This window comes from Schistocerca cancellata, chromosome 3 (genome assembly GCF_023864275.1).
Source record: "Schistocerca cancellata isolate TAMUIC-IGC-003103 chromosome 3, iqSchCanc2.1, whole genome shotgun sequence".
Lineage (NCBI taxonomy): Eukaryota > Metazoa > Arthropoda > Insecta > Orthoptera > Acrididae > Schistocerca > Schistocerca cancellata.
In genome coordinates this window covers 700,280,715-700,300,659 of record NC_064628.1, presented here as the reverse complement: position 1 = coordinate 700,300,659, position 19,945 = coordinate 700,280,715, and the positions used below count along the sequence as shown (strand labels likewise).

At 40.6% G+C, this 19,945-nt stretch overlaps 1 protein-coding gene across 2 annotated transcripts in view; it reads right to left on the bottom strand.

Annotated features, from left to right (window-relative positions):
• Positions 1–8,917: 8,917 nt before the first annotated feature.
• The window catches only part of LOC126175689 (ketohexokinase-like), a 30,681-nt gene continuing 19,653 nt past the window's right edge, over positions 8,918–19,945 (bottom strand). For both annotated transcript variants that reach the window (XM_049922623.1, XM_049922622.1), the window contains 3 exons: positions 17,066–17,273; positions 16,617–16,861; positions 8,918–9,286 (listed from right to left, as the gene is read on the bottom strand). In XM_049922623.1, the coding sequence (XP_049778580.1) occupies positions 9,013–9,286; positions 16,617–16,861; positions 17,066–17,273 (727 nt within the window). In that variant the 3' untranslated portion in view covers positions 8,918–9,012. The remainder of the gene's footprint in view (positions 9,287–16,616; positions 16,862–17,065; positions 17,274–19,945) is intronic.

Here is a 19,945-nt window from a genome sequence, read left to right as displayed (position 1 = left end):
AAAATAAAAAAGAAACTACAAACAATAACTGCAGGCCTAGCAAGACAATTAGCGAGGAAACAAATAAGGACATTATAAAACAAGCACACCCACGCAGAAGAAACCACAATTAGGATCCTGTAGCAGAATCATAAAAAAAAATAACACTCATGAACAAAGAACAGTATATCAAAATAACCAAGGAGTTTAGAAAAGCCACACTACTCAGATACTGAAATCAGCTGGAACTTCATAATTTGAAGCGAATGTTAGAAGAACCCTTAAGAACATTCAGCACTACACAACAAAGAAAAATCTACAAGCAATAGCACTTCACAGTCAACCAATAGTGGACAAATGCAGTATATGAATGCTAATCGTAATAAATTTCAGAAAAACGCAAAAGTGCCATGCTTTCAAACATGTCCAAAGATGAGTAATTACGATGCATGCGTACGTGTAAATGGTGTTTGCGCAGCAATCGCCGATACAGTGTAACTGAGGCGGAATAAGGGGAACCAGCCCACATTCTCCGAGGTAGATGGAAAACCGCCTTAAAAAGCATCCACAGGCTGGCCGGCACGCCGGACCTCGACACTAATCCACCGGGTGGGTTTGTGCCGGGGACCGGAAAGCCATCCCGCTCGGGAAGCAGCGCGTTTGATATAATATGATACTTGCATTGCATGTACGTAGCGCTCTTGTTGTTGGCCAGAGGGTTTTCCTCGCAGGTATCACTGGTGGTGAGTGATCTCTTTAGTGTGGCATGTTTTTAACCCTCGGAAGGCGTTCAGGTCTATTTGGACACAGAAGGATTTTTGATGGTCTACAATTTTGAAAATATTTGGCTTTAATAAACTACCTTCATTGAATTTGCTTCCACCTCAGTGAAGTATGTTCTGACAGAAAAATAATTATTTTGCAACTTTTGTTTGGCATCCACAGAATAGTGCTTCTCAAGATATTCAGGTGATTTGAGGCCCTGTGTATTTTAATGTTAATTATTACAGCAAATTCTGACAATATTCAGTTTGGCAACAATGGAATGTGTATGGGTGCAGTAAGATGCGTATAAAGAATTGAAGTCATTGTTGTTTGAACAATGGGATGTCTATTTCCGTTGGAAAGGATGGAAGGGGGATTGCGAGTCATCGTTTTCTCCTGTAACCAAATCAGTTTGTAATGTGATTGACTTCTAGTCAAGTTACTGGGTTCACGCGTTTTATAAGTTTTTTCCTTAAGATAATAGTCTCTTTGCGAGATGATGAAGTAGCAGACATACTGATGAGCATATCTGATAGTGATGAAGTAATTTCGGAGAATGATAATGCTTCGGAGTGCAGCTCTTCATCTTTACTAGGAGGCGCAGACGATACATCAGAACAGCAAATGGTAAGCAGTGCAGCTATGATGTCAAAGGATAAATCAATTGAATGGAAGACAGAACATCTACCTCCAAATGGACAGCATGTATCATGTAATATAGATCACCTGACTCCAAGACCAATAAGGTATGCCACTTTTCACATCACAGGTGGATAATGAGATTTCAAATTATGTCTTCTTCCATCAACTGGAAATATTATACTCGCCCAGTCTAATGTTGAAGCAATGTTTTTGTATGGAGGTAAGTGGAAAAAATTAGATGTTTTTGACGTAGATGCTTACACAGGTCTGTTGTTATTTGCAGGAGTTTATGGGTCACATAATGAATCTACTGAAAGTTTATGGGATGAGTATAAAGGTCGACTTGTTTTCAGAGCGACACTATCACTAGAAACTGTCAAAAAGATATCAAGCGTTATTAGATTTGAACAAGATGAGTTCGCACCTATAAGGGATTTGTGGGAGAAATGGGTAGAGATCTTTTCTAAACTATACAATCCCAATATATTCTTACAGTAGACGAACAACTTATTGTATTCAGGGGAAGCTGGTCTTTCCCCCAGTATATAACCAATAAAAAGTATGGTATCAAGTTTTGGGTACTTTGTGACTATGAAACAAGTTATGTATGGAATATTCAGCGATATACTAGGAATCGACCATGCAGTGCCTCTGAAAAGAACAAAGGTCTAAGGATTGTAACTGACTTGTATCATGGCTTGAAAGGGCGTAACACAACCTGCGACAACATTTTCACTTCCTAGGACCTAGGAAAAATGGTACTGAAGAGAAATATCACAATAAAAAACAAGTCTTCCACCCTACCAAAACTACTAGAGATCCGGGGGGATTCCTAATTACACACCAATATTTGCTTTCACAAAGGGCACAAAGACTGCATCATACTGTACATCCAAGAGAAAAACAAATATGTTATTATGCAAAGCACACTGCACCACGATTCAAAAGCAGTGATGACACCAAAAGAAAACCTCAAATTATTTTAGACTACAACGCTACGAAAGGAGCTTTGGACACAGTAGACAAGATGATGGTGAATTATACAGTAAAGAGGAAGACAAAGAGATGTCCTACTGTTGTGTTCTCAAATATCATCGATATATCTGCACCTAACTCTTATGTACTATACGAGGCAACTTATGTCCAACGGAAAGCAAACATCCTACAGCGAAGAAGACTACTCCTAGAAACTCTTCGTCAGCAGCTAATTGATAGGGATATGAAGAAACGAGGACATCTTCCAAGAGGAAATGCTACAAGAGAAACTGTAGACAGGACATCGTTTGAATATGCACGTTACACGTCGGAAGAAAATGATCCTACGAGTAAGAAGAGATGCAGATGTCCTCTATGTGGAAAAAATGATAACAAAAGTACAATGAAATGTGTTAAGTGTAAAAAATTTTCTTACAACAATATCTTACATCCACAGGTAAAAACTGTTAGTAAAATTTAGGCAAAGTATAGTAAAATCAACACACACATAATTAAAATATTCGCTTATTGTATTGTGGTATTATTGTATTATGGAGTTCGAATGATTCATTAGTCATGAATTCAATATATAATGTTCGATTATTGTATTGTTGTGATATTCTATGCCGGACGCTGTGGCCGAGTGGTTCTAGGAGCTTCAGTCCGGAACCGTGCTCTGTTAGTGTTAAGGCTAAGCATAAGTCCTGATCACTTGTTGATTAGCCGAGTATATTAACTGCCTTTAGATATGTTTAGATCACCTCAACCTATCTGTGTAACATTGCTAAAGTTATTCCCCGCTTACCACGGCGCCTAGGTCAACTAGAGGACCAATGTGCGATCACTATGTTATACGTTGACCTTAACTTGTAGGAAAATTTCCTTCTATCTAAATCCTAAGTAAGGTTACGAAATTTGTGTGCAAATTTATTTTCAGGTATCTGAAATTCCTCATGTTTATTGAACTGGAAAATTTTTAGTAGTTTTACATTTATAGTCAAGATTTGCTTTAGTGAAAATTTCTCTGAGCACTTGTATTGACTGTTTTACTGGTCAAAATGCTGAGCCTATTTGTAAACTCACATTATGCCTAATAGTTTCATGTTAAATTTTGCTTTAATCTAAGTCTGTTTAAACTTTTGTTCTTAAGCTAGATTGTACTACTTAGACTGCTGAGCTTGTCTGTAAGGCCATAAATTGCTTAATTGTTCTATGCATACTACCAGTGTATTGTGTAGGTAAATAAAAGAAAATTATATATTTGCTGTATTCTCGACTCGGGTTCGGTCTCTCCGCTCGAGCGGCCCATGTGCTGCTATCCTAACATATCAGAATACACGAAAAAACATCACAAACAACAAAACATTCAAAAGAGGAAAATGCTAAGAAATAAACAAAAGCCCTACCAACTTAACTGTAAAAACTACAATGCTGTATATGTAGGAACGACAGGCAGAAATTTTATAAAATCGACCAAAGAACGTATCAATTGTTTTAAGTATGGCATTAGAGCTTCCACGTTCACAGAACATTTAAAATAACTTTGCGATCATGCAACAAATATAGAGATATCTAAATTACTGAAATAAATAATCGCAACAAATACCTCAATCACTTGGTATTATAGCCTGCATCATGCAGTGAGGAAGCTGAATGTCTTTTCTCACAGAAACAAAAATGAAAAAAAAAAAAGGTTCAAATGGCTCTGAGCACTATGGGACTCAACTTCTGAGGTCATTAGTCCCCTAGAACTTAGAACTAGTTAAACCTAACTAACCTAAGGACATCACACACATCCATGCCCGAGGCAGGATTCGAACCTGCGACCGTAGGGGTCTCGCGGTTCCAGACTGCATCGCCTAGAACCGCACGGCCACTTCGGCCGGCTACAAGAATGAAATGTAAATACAGTGACACAGTTGTCTTTGAAGGACAGCAAAACATATATCGTGATAACCCATGTTAATTAGTAAGTTGCAAGTTTTTGAAAGTTAAATAGATTTATTTTCACAAAGCACTGTAGTATTGTTTAGTTGCGTATAAAAAGATCACTTCAGCGTATAACCCATTTGTCACTGAAATTCCTTGCACCAACATCATAACTGATTATATGTGCACTAATAACTGCCGTTCTTAGAAGGGGAAAATGTTTGAGGGGGATAAGAACGGGCTTTACATGGCATTAAGTGTCAGCGTTTCTATTTTAGTGGCAATGTTTAATTCAAACTAAGCTCAATCAATATTTGCATTCAATGTTTTTTGTGTTCCTCTGAAGAAAGCGGATCATTCCAGTGTTTTCATTCTTCAAATCGTACATTTTGGTAGTGTAATGACCAGAAAGATCTTGTGCCATTTGTACCATGAAGTATTACAGCCTACAGTTCGATTTAAATTATAATGATCAGTTGTTTTGCCGCCATGAAGTCCACGGTTAATTAATGAAATTTTGTATCAATAAATTAACTTGTCAGCTGACTGATTATGAGTATTCCTACTAGAAAGTATGTCATATCTATGTACATATTCAGAAGTGAATGTCAGTTTAGTGGCTTTAGGTAGAGAGGGCAAGTCACACATAGGGTTTTAATGGAGAAACACTCGTCTTGGTCTCTGTAAAATGGTGGACTGCCACATCCTCTGGTTTCAGCCAATGCTTGTTCTCAGCATTTGAAACGCCATCTTCCTTTATTCTAGCCTCCTTCGTAACAGTACACCCAACGAACGTGATGACGTGGGGGGGGGGGAAAGTGTAGGTGATGGTTGTGTTTTGTGCGTCACGATTTTTTTGCCTCGTAGGGAAAAACAAAATTAAAAGTACAGAACAAATTCTACACAGACACAATACAGAAAAATTTACAAAGCACCAGTCCACACACAAAGACAAAACATCCACACAGTGGCTAAACAACACAAACGAAATGACATCCACATAAATTAACACACAAAATTGCAAACGTTGTAAAGAAACAAGCTCTGCATAGCATGTAAAAAAACTAGGAACCTCGAAGGAAACAAGCATATCAACAGCTAAGAGGGATAAAGGCGAAACACACGTGGTGAAACGAAAATTTCATAATTCAGTTGCACATTGACAGAGATTATATAAAAATTAAGAGGATGTGGTGCAAACAATAACACAAAAAGCAATCGACAACCGGTGTCACACAGAAGCATTCGACAGACCGAATTACATTAAAAATGAAGAACTGAACACAATCTACTCAGAAAATACAGCGAAATACGCAGAGCAACAGACGAAAAACAAAGACAAAACATACGGACGCCAACTATACAACACAAAAGAAGAGAACATGAGTGCACACACAAATTAACACATAAAGTTGCATACATTGTGATGAAACAGGCCAATCAAATTTAATCAGCTCCACACCTGAGAGAAATAAATTACAAGGACTAGCTGTATACCAGTTTTCAGGCCACTAAAGATGCGACACTAAATTAAATAGAAAGGTGTGTAGCAAAACAAAAATTGTTTTATTCAGTTCCGCATAGACAGACATAATTAAAAAATCGTTAATATAATATTGCCAGCGATTGAAGCAGACAGACGAACGACCCAAAAAAAATCATATTTGCTTGTAGTTTTGAGACTTTCTGCACATGGATCATTCCCAAGACAGTTATTGCTTCTTTGAAATCAGACACTTCTGAAAATGAAGTAACACGGTCATTATAAACCTACACCAGCTTTTGACTAATTTTAATTTGTTATAAATAGTTCAAAACAAGGAATTGAATGATGGCATCATATTCCAGTTTTTATCCGACTTAATGAAACACACATAGCAAAAATACTTTACGAAGCTATTCAATGCAACTACACCCAAAAACCATATTTCTCACTTATTGTTTCGCTACATGCACCTACATAACTTAAACAATCTTTTTGTTATTGTTGCTGTCTCTGTGTCAGGTCAAGTTAGGAAACTGAACAGAGAAGTTATTGCAGGATTCATTGACAGTAGAGGTTTCAAGTCGGTAGATCAAATATACATAACGCAATCGCATATTATCACCTCATCCTACTTCGATATTGGAGCGTACTGAGTGCGACCGGTATACAAATGGCAACTGACATGTCAATTCAGCGACGTGCAAGAAAGCATCTATTGGGGCATTCTGATGGTAATTTTTGTGAGCCAGGAAGGAAGAGAAAATTCTTCGTATGGGCCACTAATTGAGGGGACTGATGGAACAGGATGACCAATGGAACTACTACAACTGACTGTGTAATCCTGGAACTGAATTTATGGATATAGCCAAAATTGTACATGGAGTTGGGAAGGTCTTCTCATGAAGAAGGTTTGCGGTTGGGGATACCAAAAATTTAACCCACGAGTGCAAGATCCGTGTTTTGAAGTTCTGTCAGTAGATAGTCGATGGGTTTAATTTCGAAGGCCAAAATGTACATTCATTATTGTATATTGAGGGAACATGATAATTCCATTGTGGGGGAGAGATTAAGCGTCAGTGAAGCTCCTTTAACTTCTACAATGATGGTGACCCAAAAAGTGTTGAGTGGAAGTCGTTTTGGCAGACGAACGCTGCGCCACTTACCAACGAGCGAGTGGTCACAACTCTAGTCCCACTGAAAGAAAGCAAGATGCTAACTGCCAATGATGTTGCTAATATGTGTCCTGCCACGCTTCAGGGAAAGGAAATGTGACCAAAGGCAAGTGTTTTGGGATTTTGCACCAATAAGACAACGAGCGTTGTCACATAACACCAAATCACATAAAATTCTGGTCATTAGTGACAGGCGACAACTCCGCCAGCACAGGGATAGGGGTGGAAATCAACCTGAACTTTAGCAAGAAATCATCCTGGAATTCGAACCCAAGTAGAGACGTAAATACGATAGCTAAAAGAGGAATTAGAACTCTACTCATTAGGAAAACGAGTTCATTGGCTGAACCGCTATGGATTCTCACTAAGAATTAATGATTTCATGGCTTTTTATATTTATTTTTTACGTGTACTTCTTTAAGAGTAAATATATTGTTTAGAAATACTTATTAAAATAATCGGTAAGTGTTTTGAGAGGGTTAACACGTACTAGAAACTTGAAGGAAATGACGTTGTAAATATGCAAAGGAAGTTTTGGTGAACAAGCAGTCTGAATAACATTTCTCAAAAATTTCTGAGTGATCCTCCTAATATATTATTACACAACCACTAAATCACCCTATGGTGAGATGTCAAGAAAAACAATCAGCATTACTGGGAAATTCCTCCCATGTTATAACACTGCGACACTTTGATGTTCCTACACGATGCACTCTTCACCAGCTATAAGCTCAACTATTGGCAACATCGCTCCATCTAGCTATGGCGACCAAGTAACACCTTTCTGAGTGACGCTCATTTCGTATAGGTGTCTTCTGCTCTTGCTGACAGCTGATGATCATTATAACATCATTCTACTGGTAAATAATACCTGCTGTAAGTCGTTGTTGGCTGTGATACGTTGTAAGTTCTCTCGCGCCCAATCCAGAAAGTGGCACAGTGATGAGGCATGGGTTCGTATTCGGGAGGATGGAGGTTCAAATCCTCGTCCATTCATTTTGATTTAGGATTCCCGTGACTTCCCCAACCACTGAAAGAAAATGCTGGGACTGTTTCTTTGAAAGAGAGTGGCCCATTTCCTTCTACAACCAGAGTTTTTACTCCGCTTCTATCGACTTCGTGGTGGACAGGACGTTTAACCGAACCTTCTTCCCTTTTTTCCTTCAGAAGGGATTCCGGATGGGTTCAGCCACATTGGATGTTAGCTTTGAATCGTGACGTAATGATATGTTGCATGTATCGTCATACATTTCAAACGGAGTTAGAAAGGAACACTGACAATATTTATTTTGCTTTCGAAGTTCTTTTTTGGGAAGTAAGTTGCGGTGAAATGTTGCTCTATGGTGTAGCCTGTGAACTAGATTAGACGTTAGGTTGGGTCGTGACACTTCGGTCGTGCACTATAATTTGTACTGCGGCGCATTATTTGCACGTGTTGGATACCGATGAGTGGTTTATCTGACATCTTGATGTTGTAATGTGTCAAAACAGGCGGGCAGTATCCACACGTTCAATATTTCCAAAAATTTCTTTATTCACATCCATTTTTAACTTTTCTACGGGGAGTGTATTTTGTCTTGCGTTTTAGTGTAGGTGACTGGTGAATGTATGTGGTGTGCGATTTCGTATTTCTGTTGTTGTTGATGATGAGGACAAAAGCGAAGAGAGAAGGTGAAACTCGGTGCTGGCACATAGCCTTCTCCTCACGAACAGCCGCCGAGCTTGACACTTCCATCCAAAGGACTGATTATATCAGCATTGTCACATGCCCTCACTCCCTGAGGCTTGGAGATTAATCCAGGACACGGTGGCATGTCTGTCGGTAAGGAATGTCACACAGACACCTGTCATCGCATTGCCCGCCAACTGCTGGCGTTGGAAATTTCCCTGCCACCAGATTTTGAGCCGGCTACCGCCGAGTTGAGAGCTCAGACGGCTACTCTATTGGAAATGAGGTACATACAGTAAATGTAGAGTCAGTGAAGTTTATTTTGTAACACAAGAAGCAATATGGACGAAGAAGATGCTGATCCTGCAGAACCGTGTAATCTGCGAAGCTGGCGGCTACTCGAGCCGAACGCCTCGCTGCCTGAGCAGATCCCCGAGACCTCGGAAGCCACGCACGCCGACTTTGGTACCAGCGACCTGGCAGGCGAACCGCAGGCTCTGCTCCAGCGGCCGACCCCTGGCCAGGGCCAGCATGAGGCCCGCGCAGAACGTGTCCCCCGCCCCCAGCGTGTCCACCACGCGCTCCGGAGGGAAGGCGGGCGAGAAGAACACGCCCTCAGGACCTCGGGCAGCCGCTCCTTCTTCCGCCCACGGCACCACCAGCGTCGCCCTGCAGAGTAGCACACCTGTCAATAAAGCACTCAGACCACATCTACATCTATACTACCTTTTTTTCTTTCTTTTGCTACAGCCTTTATCCCGCATCGGGCGCAGGGTCGGCAAGGTTAAGTACGGATTTTGCATGGTTAATTTTAAGGGATGGCCAGATACCCTTCCTGCCGCCACCCCACTCCCTCCGGGACGGAATGAGTGTACCCCAGCTGTCTGCATCTAGTGTAAATAGTGAAATAGTGTGAATGTGTTTCAAATGTCTGAGGCGGGACGTGGGGACCAGCCGAGTATTCACCTAGCAGGATGTGGAAAACACATCTACATCTATACTAACGGCTGGTTATAATTAAACTTCCCTTTCCAACACATTACAAAACAGAAACTAATAACTGTGCGAGTACCAAACTTGGTAGCATTAATATCCAGAGTATTGGACGCATAATTTCCATTCATCAGAGCGCTACCGTCCAGTTCTATGGTCACCAGGTGCCGTGATCAGTCATCGTGATTCATAGCGTCACCTGACCAGTCGCAGTGCACTTGCTGACATGGCAACATGAGCTTGGACAAAAGGAGCTGGCCATCATTGGCGAAGCTCAAAACAGCAGTAATGCTACAGCTGCACTCTGAGAATATAGCTGGCTGAAACGATTACGGAAGGGTCCTCCTTCTACACTTGCTGTGCTGAGCATGATGAAGAAGTTCGAATCAACTGGAAAATTGGGCGTCGCTCCGATAAGAGCCCGCCGACCGGTCGCACCACAGGTGGTTGATGAAATCGCTGTTGCTATGGCAGACAACGCTGCGCGCAATTCCCGATTGTCAGGCAGTGCGGGTGCTGTGTCACGACAGTTGAACATCCAGTGGTCCACTGTGCGGAAAGTGCTTCGAACCATTCTCAAATGGTATCCGTAAAAAATCCATATCGTACAGCAGCTTGCACCACAGGACGCACAACGACGTGTTGACTTCGCCCTCCACTATTATTATCAGCCGATCGTTTCCAAATGCTTGGCCGGCATGATCACCTTCTCTCACGCCCTGTGATTTATGGTTGTGGGGCTACCTGAGGGAAAAGGGTTTACAAGGGGAACATTCACACATGTGCTGATCTGAAGCGCAGCACATCAACAGAGGTAGATAGAATACCTATCGACATGCTTCGTTCTGCTGTGCAGATTGCAATCCTGCGTTTTCAGATCCTTCTGGACACTGATGGACGCCTTATTACGCCCCTTTTGAAGCAGTAATGGTATCTGTATGTAATGATATGATGTACCATAGCAGCACAATAAAAGTGTTTCAAATGAATTGATTCTGCATTATTTTTCTTCCCTATCTCCTTGATATTAATGCTACCAAGTCTGGTACTCGTACGGTAATTAGTTTTCGTGTTATAACGTGTTAAACTGGGAAAGTGCATCTACCGGTTGATTTTGTTAAATAAGGACAAACTACAGGAAACGATTCTTCAAAGCATAAGAAGCAAAAAAAAAAATCATATGGAAGTGTAACTGGAAATGAATTCCAAGGGAGGTAGACCCTGTTGAAGGTGGGGAGATACAAGATCTTTGACAGTTACGCCATCAGCCAGAAAGATGGCTCGCCGACATGGAGTTAGCCAGTCGACAACATGTGTTGTAACTGAGTTCAAAACATGTGGTGCGGTTTGGAAATTCGTTTTGTGACCAGGCGAAAGTGTTTAACACTTTCGAGACTGGCCACTTAGAAGAACATTGGGCTTAGGAAACTGACAATTTAAACTTTACTTGCAGATGTTTAATTGACGTAACTTCAAAAGTAACACATATTAAAGAAGGGCCAAGCTTCAAGATTTATTTTTCGTAGTTTTTTGATGCATTACTAATTTTAAAATAGTGGTGGCAGAAAGTATAATTGTCCTCCCAAGAAAAAAGTGTGAAGTGAGTTTTTGAGCAGTTTCTTCCTCTTGACTTTCGAAAATTTCTTGCTCACTCAACAAACGTGACGTATTTGTAGCAGAATTACAGCAAACTGCGAAACCTGACGAGTACACACATGTAATACGTCAGTGCGAACTTTGACTCAGCCATTCACGAGAGCAGTTGTTAAGTTCGCTAATGTTTCTGTCGAAATAATTCTAGAAACTGACCACAGAGGGCAGCACCAGTCAAGGAGCAGCTCATCGCATACATTTTTTTTTTTTTTTCAAAAAACAACTCCAATTTTCGAGCGATAGGGGGCTCGCACGCTGAGAATATCGCGGCCCGAGCTATACTCGGGTGCGGCCTTTGAAGCACAATAAAGTTGTGGTCCTGCTCTCCAAGGTATTAATAATACAAACCAACGTATGTGACTGTGAAAGAAACAAACAACATTACCAATACGATCAGGAGCGGCGCAAGGCACGTGCGAAACGTGCGGCCGCACGGGGCGGCACTTTACGAGGGGCGGCAAATCTGCCGCCCCCCCCTTTTTTATGTTTTTTAGGACAAACTCGACATTCATGCCCAAGAGGGGATTCGAAACCAAACCTCGGAGGGAGCGGCTTCAGGAACTGTGGCATGGCGCCTCGACTACCTGCCGGGCGCCCCTGTTGAACAAGGGGAGGGAGGAGGACTAGTTTCTTCCTCGCCACTGTGGCAGCACCGTCGTGTTTACACCGGAGGAACAGAGAGGGGGAAGCAGTTTGGCGTACACGCCAGTATTCTTATGAGTGGAGCGCTGCGAGGCTGTAGGGCGCCTTGCGTTTACTCATAACTAATTTTGCAGAAGACGAAATCTAATTTGGAAATTCGACTGCAATGTTCGATACTGCGGTGGAAAAATAGATGCTGAAAGCACAGAAACTAGAGGAGCTACTGCAGCTACATCTTTATCTTCAGGACATGACCAGAAAGTTGACAAACACAGTACTGCGACCACTGCATACAGTAGCAATGCTGACGGTGGGCCATCCACAACATGTTCAACAGACCTCGTTTGGACTCAAGACCTGCTTTGTGACGAAAGCTCCAAGATTGAAACATCAGGTAGAACTGAAATTAGGCGACCCGATTCGGAAAATACCGGAGGAACATCAGCCGAGGTACTCAACACCGGAGAAGGGATTGAAGGCGAGCCTAGACTGGAAGACACAGTTGACTCAGATCCCGAAAGATGGCCGTAAATTATTATCGACTGCATTCGAACGACTTTGGTCATGCGAGGTCCTCCCGAGCGCATTAAGGAAGCTGAAGAATGTTCTTAAAACGCGGACAACTGGCATTTCAGCCCTGTGCACTATTCTTTGAAGAATTAAGAAGAAGCGGATAGACATTGGTTGGTGTACTCAAAGATGCTGTGTTCTGCTTTTGTTGCAAACTTTTTTGTCATCTACAGAAAAAATTGGAAAGAACGGTATAAGCGACTGGCGGCATCTTGCTTCATACCTCGAAAGTCACAGGAAGGCTACCGAGCATTTGAATTCACATAAAAAGTAGATCTTGTTTTCCGAGGGACTGAAAAAGTCACGAACTGTCGGCGCCCATCATCAAAGGCTTCTGAATACTGAAAGCGAACATTGGAAAAATGTTCTTGAGCGCTTAATAGCAATAATTCATTTCCTGGGTCGGCAATGTCTGCCTTTGAGAGGAAGTACAGATACACTCTTTCAGCCTGACAACGGAAACTTCTTGAAACTCGTTGAATTATTCGAAAAGTTCGACACTGTGATGTTGGAGCACCTGCACAGAACAAAGCTAGGTGAGAACAAGGGTCATCATTATCATTGAAAAGAAACACAGAATGAAATAATTCATCTTATTGGATCATCTATAACCAACAACATTCTATTAATGATGAAATCTGAAAAGTATTACAGTATAATTCTGGACTGTACACCAGATATTTCAAAAGTTGAGCAGATGACAGTTGTGGTACGTTTCGTCCAGGATACAAGACTCGACGGGGTATACGATGTCCGAATTCGGGAGCATTTCCTGGGATTTCTTCCAGTGCCCGATTCTTCAAGCTCCTATTTGACGCAGGTCGTACTCAAGTTCTTGGAAGATAAAAAAAGTCCTATTGTGTAATATGAGAGGGCAAGGATACGACATTGGAGCGAACATGAATGGAAAGAAGTCTGGTCTCCAGAAAAGAATTTCAAACACGAACAAGCGAGCATTTTATGTACCATGTAGCAGTCACTCATTGAATCTTGTTGTAAACGATGCCGCTATGACTTCTAAATATGCTGTTTCCATGATTTCGACAGTGAAAAGCTTGTATGACTTCCTCTCGTCCTCCGTTCGACGTTGGGATGTCTTGAAGAAGTATGTGACTAACCTGTCGCTGAAGCCACTGAGCGATGCTAGGTGGGAATGACGCATCGATGTTTCAAATTGGAGGCGTTTATGATGCACTGGTTCAGATATCAGAAGAATTCGGTGGCATGACTGCTCACGAAGCAACGTCACTTGCGAATCAAATAAAAAATTACACCTTTCTCACTTCTCTGGTAATCTTGTACGACGTTCTGCTTCACATAAGTGTAGTCAGTAAGACCCTCCAGGCCATTGACACAAATGTTTCTGAGGCCGTGGAAATGCTTGAAAAAACGAAAGCATATTTTGAGACCTGCAGAACAGAAGAAAAGTTTGTGTACAGTATTTCTTGACGGATTCCAAAGAATTGGCTACAGTATTAGAGCTAGAAGATCTAACGTTACCACAGATAAGTGATTCCCGGCGACGAAGTAAGAAGTCAATACACTTTACCTATGAAGGAAGGGATAAGACAATAGATGACCCAACAAAACGTTACAAGATTGAATTCTACTATTATCTATTAGATATAGTAACCACATCTTTGGATGATAGAGTCAATCAACTGAAACTCATTGTGATTATATTGATTTTCTCTACGACATCGGCAAGCTGAAGAATGCACCCCCTGATAGCCTGGACACAAAGTGTAGAAACCTTGCAGCGATTTTGCAAGATCATGAGTCAAGCGACATTGATGCACCGGTGTTGAGAGAAGAACTAAAATTGCTTTCAACATTGTTGAAACCTAGAATAGGTCCAAAAGAGACTCTGAAGTTTATAGACAGACATAATTTTTGCCCTAATGTTAACACCGCTCTGAGAATTCTCCTAACACTCCCAGTGACAGTTGCGAGTTTCTCAAAACTGAAATTGGTAAAGACATACCTCTGATCAACGATGAGCCAAACTCGTTTGAAGGATCTTGCAACAATATCGATTGAGCACGAGCTTCCAGACGATTTAAATTACACAGATCATGTGAAAGAGTTTGCACAAGCAAAGGCCAGGAGGGTTCGATTTGTCTAGTATTTATTTAAATTTTTATATTATGATCAGTGTCTTGGTTATTTACTGTGTTGTTTCTTATATTGTTCAACATTAAATAGTTATTGCAAATATTATTGTTCAAACAAATTATCAAATTGTAAATATATTTTGTTTTCCGTTGAATACATTATCTGTTCACAACCATTGAAAAATATTTATTTACATTAACTGTAAGTTCATGCCACACGGGATTGGCCAAGCGGTCTCAGGCGCTGCAGTCATGGACTGTGCGGCTGGTCCCGGCGGAGGTCCGAGTCCTCCCTCGGGCATGGGTGTGTGTGTGTGTGTGTGTGTGTGTGTGTGTGTGTGTGTGTGTGTATGTGTCCTTAGGATAATTTAGGTTATGTAGTGTGTAAGCTTAGGGATTGATGACCTTAGCAGTTAAGTCCCATAAGATATCACACACATTTGTTCAAATGTGTGTAAATTCACATGGCTCATTAAAATTAGTTAGATTTCTTCAATCAAGTTCGACTCCATTTTTGAGGTGGTGCCCAGCGACTGTTTTGTACAAATCTGTAGAGAATGTCACCAATCAGTCGCAATTAATGTTTTTATTTTCCAGATCTACATATATATCGGGAACAGTGTGGCTATTCTCAATGCTTTGAGTTATGTTTACATCTATACCTTCGTGCTCAACGTAACTGTCAACATGACGATTTAGATGTAAGGTACATATTAATAGCTTAGAGACTGGCCACTCAGAGGCCGAAACGTAGGTAGATCTGAAAAGTAAAAACAAAAATTGCGATTGATTGCTGACATTTCCTACAGATTTGTTTAAATAAAATTACACAAACGTTTTGTAAAAAAATAAAAAATAAAAAAATAACGGAAACGGTGGGGGGCGGCAATCTAGCAGCTCGCACGGGGCGGCACTTTGGCTTGTGCCGGCCCTGAATATGATTATGTTAGAAGAAAATAGTGAAATCAAATGGTCCCACGGACATTTCACGGCAACCCACCATTAAACCAATGCATCATATGTTTTGACGAATCTGATCATGAAATGTGTAATTTCGTAACCGGTAACGGTATTTTCTGAATAAAGTAACCCAAAAGCAAGTTGTGACTGCCTGCTGTACACTATCAACAATTTATTTCATATAACATCCACGGTCTCCAACCGTGTCTTCATTTGACAAAATGTCATTATCAATTTTTACTTGCTGCATGAGTTAGCGAAAGATTGCTGTGGAACCTCTCAAAAATACAGTTTTAAAAGGTCCGAATAGTGTCAATTTATGATGCTAAGATTTGCGTTACCAGTTTTTGCAATAATGAAGTATAACAACCTTAAAAATTAAGCTATGATCAAACACAATATCAAATTAATTTCATTGTCACCTCATTAAAGCACGTAAAAAGTGTTAAGAATGAGCCTTAACCTTCCCGCCTTCACACTGTCACCTAAATTCACGTAAACAATGGTAATGGATACAGCTTAAATTTTTTTACTTGCTTAAATAATTATTCGCGTTTGCCTGACTAGCAACAACGTTTGGAACGCATTTGCGCCGAGGAACATATTCAGAATCCAGTTCAGTTTTCAGATGGATGCTGAAAATGAAGAACACCTGCGAAAATGTATGTCCTTGACTTGAAACTTCCTGGCAGATTAAAATTGTGTGCCAGATCGAGATTCGAACTCGGTCCTGAATTCGAGTCACGATCTGGTACTCAGTTTTAATCTGCCAGGAAGTTTCATGTCAGCTCACACTCCGCTGCAGAGTGAAAAAGTCATTCTGTATCCTTGAATTGTTTCCAAATCTACAGAGGCCTCTTCGCGAGATTTATTAAACGTACCTTACGAGTATGTAATGTTTTTTTCATGAAACATTCTCAACATTCTCCCAATATTCTCTAAGGAACCAAAGAAAATTGTTCCGCAAGGTAGGGAACGGAATTTGATACCCGCTTTGGGGAATAGTCATTCGCTTTATGTGCAACAGTACCTTCATTTTTTTTAAGTAAACTGCTGCAATATCTCACCCAGGTTTCAGACGTCCATAAAGACCATCCAGCGCCTCAGGCATTGAGTTGTATCCGTGAATCCTAGCGAAGTCTTTGCTGACGACGACGAAATCAGCAAGTGGCATGACTTCCAGACACCGATCATCGTTGTTCTCTACTTCCAGAGACACTGGAACTGGACTGTGTTTTCCAGAAGCCGCACGTGTCGAATTCCATTCAGTAATCCTTTGTACTATTTGCTTCAGCTGGTCATTTTTTCGCATCTGAACAGACATAACGGACAGGTGTAATTACGTCTAGAAGAAAATACAGTACACATGGGTTGGATGACACAGTACAGAATCAACGAAATTTCACATAAAAGCAAAATTTTGTAAATAAATTGTTCCAAGCGATATTACATAACATGCTTGGCCGAAACAGAAACAACAAATATAGATCTTTATCGAATTATTTTGAGAACGTACCTCTACGTGAATCCAAGAATACTGCGACAAATCTATTTTTAGAAAAGCTTCGTACGAAACCTCCGGCCAGTCCTCTGTGTAGTACAGGAATGTTCGAGATCCACTTCCTTCATTAACGATGGATATCGCTATTGGTATTTCACAGCCTTCAATTAATTCACACTGATTCACGTTGACGCCAAACGACTCCAGTTCTTCTTTAATAAGGCTGTGCGGAGAACAGCAAGAATAAATATCTAGAAAAATTACATATCTCTGTGATAAAAAGCGATAGGGCACGTTTATCAATGATCTCGCACAATGACTGCATCATAACGTGTCACGTGTCACGCAGAACTCAAATCTCCTCACTGGCCGAATGATGCTTGATACTTTATAACGCAGTCACTGTACAATGTACATCTGCTGGGCTATTGGTAATAACCAGACAGCCGAAATCGGTATATCTACAATCTTACGATGCGTATTTTTAACTGGAATAAACTTTAATTTGGAAAAAAATGACGTACTGTTTTAGAAATTAAAGTTCTTTTATTTTTATGCCGACACATTGACATCAGTTTTCACAAAGCCAAGCTCGAGATGGCTACTGGCTGATTGACAGTGCTTACGCCATTGAGAAATATTCATGTAACTGTGTCGAAAAATTATGAAAAGAGAAAATAATCTTTACTGTATCAAAAAATTGCTCTAGGTTTGCAGCAATGGACACTTCAAAAATGTGAATTGGTTACCATTGTGACTTAGACCACTTACAGACTATTGCGCATGAATAAAATTGTTGCAGTATATTTCATTAATTTATTTACTCCAGCATGATTAGGGACTCCGGGTCCTCTCTTACGTCGGAGCAGCGTACTGTACTCAATTTTGCAAAGTCTACATAAGAACTGCTACGCAACAACTGTGCCAGAACAAGATTGATGTATTGTATATAGTAGTAACGGTGTTACGAGATCAAAACTTATGCCAAGAAAAAGAGAAAGAAAGGGGAAAACGAGAAATGCGTATTTACGACGCTGGACAACTGTTTAAAGTGGTATTTTGCGGCATTATGGCTCCGAAAAGAAGTTAAGGCATTGTTAGCTTGATTACAAAATGTAAACTGTTATTCTCTTGTCGAAAATGGGTAAAATTGTAATTTCTCTGAGACCAATATTTTTTTTTCAACAGTTGAGGAAGCAGTGGTTGGAAACGAGGCATAACACCAAGTTTGAACTAGAAGTCACTGCTGAGAGATGTGTCGCATTTGTTCACACATTGGACTTGTATTCAGGACGACCAAGGTTTAAATCTCACCTGGTTATACAGGGTGTCCTAGAACTGTTGCGACAAAGTTCACAGCGCCTTGAGGAAGGAGGATAGGAACCCGTGCCCGGAAACGTCATCTAACGACGCTACAGAGCGTCGAAGTTACAGGCGCTGGATCCTGCCACGAGGCCATCCCTTCGGCGACAAACGTGACTTTGTACGCTGGAGGACCGACGGCGAAACATCTCGGAATATTATTTGTTAATCAGTGATCGCGACTGATTATTACCATGTGGAGAAGATGGAGCTGGCTGCTGCATACAAAGGCCTTGAGTCCTATGAATGCGATGTCCTGTTGCCTCATTGGATGACGGTTTAGGACGTGGGTTTTGATCCGGAACCCTCTAAAATCTCCTGTGTATTTCGGTGTATAGGAGAAAAACATACTGCGGATGGAAACCTGTATACAAATACATCCACCAAAGTCTGGAACCGCGCGACCGCTACGGTCGCAGGTTCGAATCCTGCCTCGGGCATGGATGTGTGTGATGTCCTTAGGTTAGTTAGGTTTAAGTAGTTCTAAGTTCTAGGGGACTGATGACCTCAGAGGTTAAGTCCCATAGTGCTCAGAGCCATTTTGTTCCACAAGGTTCAATCAGGGGTCCCCTCCTGTTCTTGATATATGTGAATCACCTCCTTTCTTATGTGAAACAAGATGCTGAACTGACACTGTTTGCTAATGATACAAGCATAATTATTAATCCAGTAAAAGAAAGTCCGATAAAAAATGATACAAATAAGGTCTTTGGAAAAGTTATTAATTGGTTTTCTGCGAATGGGCTTGCTCTGAATTTTGAAAAAACACAGTACATCCAATTTTCTGCTGCAAAAAGTATAATTCCTTCAATAAAAATAACACATCAAAAGAAGTCAGTAGCCAGGGTAGAGCAAACTAAGTTTCTGGGTGTACATATAGATGAGAATCTTGATTGGAAAATTCATACTTTGGATCTCCTAAAGCGACGAGGTTCAGCAACTTTTGCAATCAGAATAATTGCCAATTTTGAGGATGTAGAAATAGTAAGCTAACATACTTTGCATACTTACACTCTCTGATGTCATACGGCATAATATTCTGGGGCCACTCAACACTTAGGCAAAAGGTATTCACTGCTCAAAAGAAATTAGTTAGAATAATGTGTGGAGTTCATAGTCGCACATCTTGTAGGCATCTGTTTAAAAGCTTCGGAATTCTTACAACTGCTTCACAGTGCATTTACTCAATAATGAAACTTTTTCTCAACAACATGGACCAGTTTAAAATCAACAGCTACATTCATGATTACAATACCAGAAAAAAAGACCTACACTATCCTTTACTTAACCTATCTTTGGCAAAGAAAGGGGTAAAATATGCTGCTATAATACTTTCTGATAAATTACCAGATGAAATAAAATGTCTGACAGACAGCAAAAATAGTTTCAAAAACAAATTGAAATCATACCTCCTTGATAACTCCTTCTATACCACAGATTAGTTCTTGAATATGACTAAATAAATCTGGAGATACAATATATGCATTTTGTGCCATTTAAGGGAATGGCTATATAAAGTCCAGGGCAGAACCA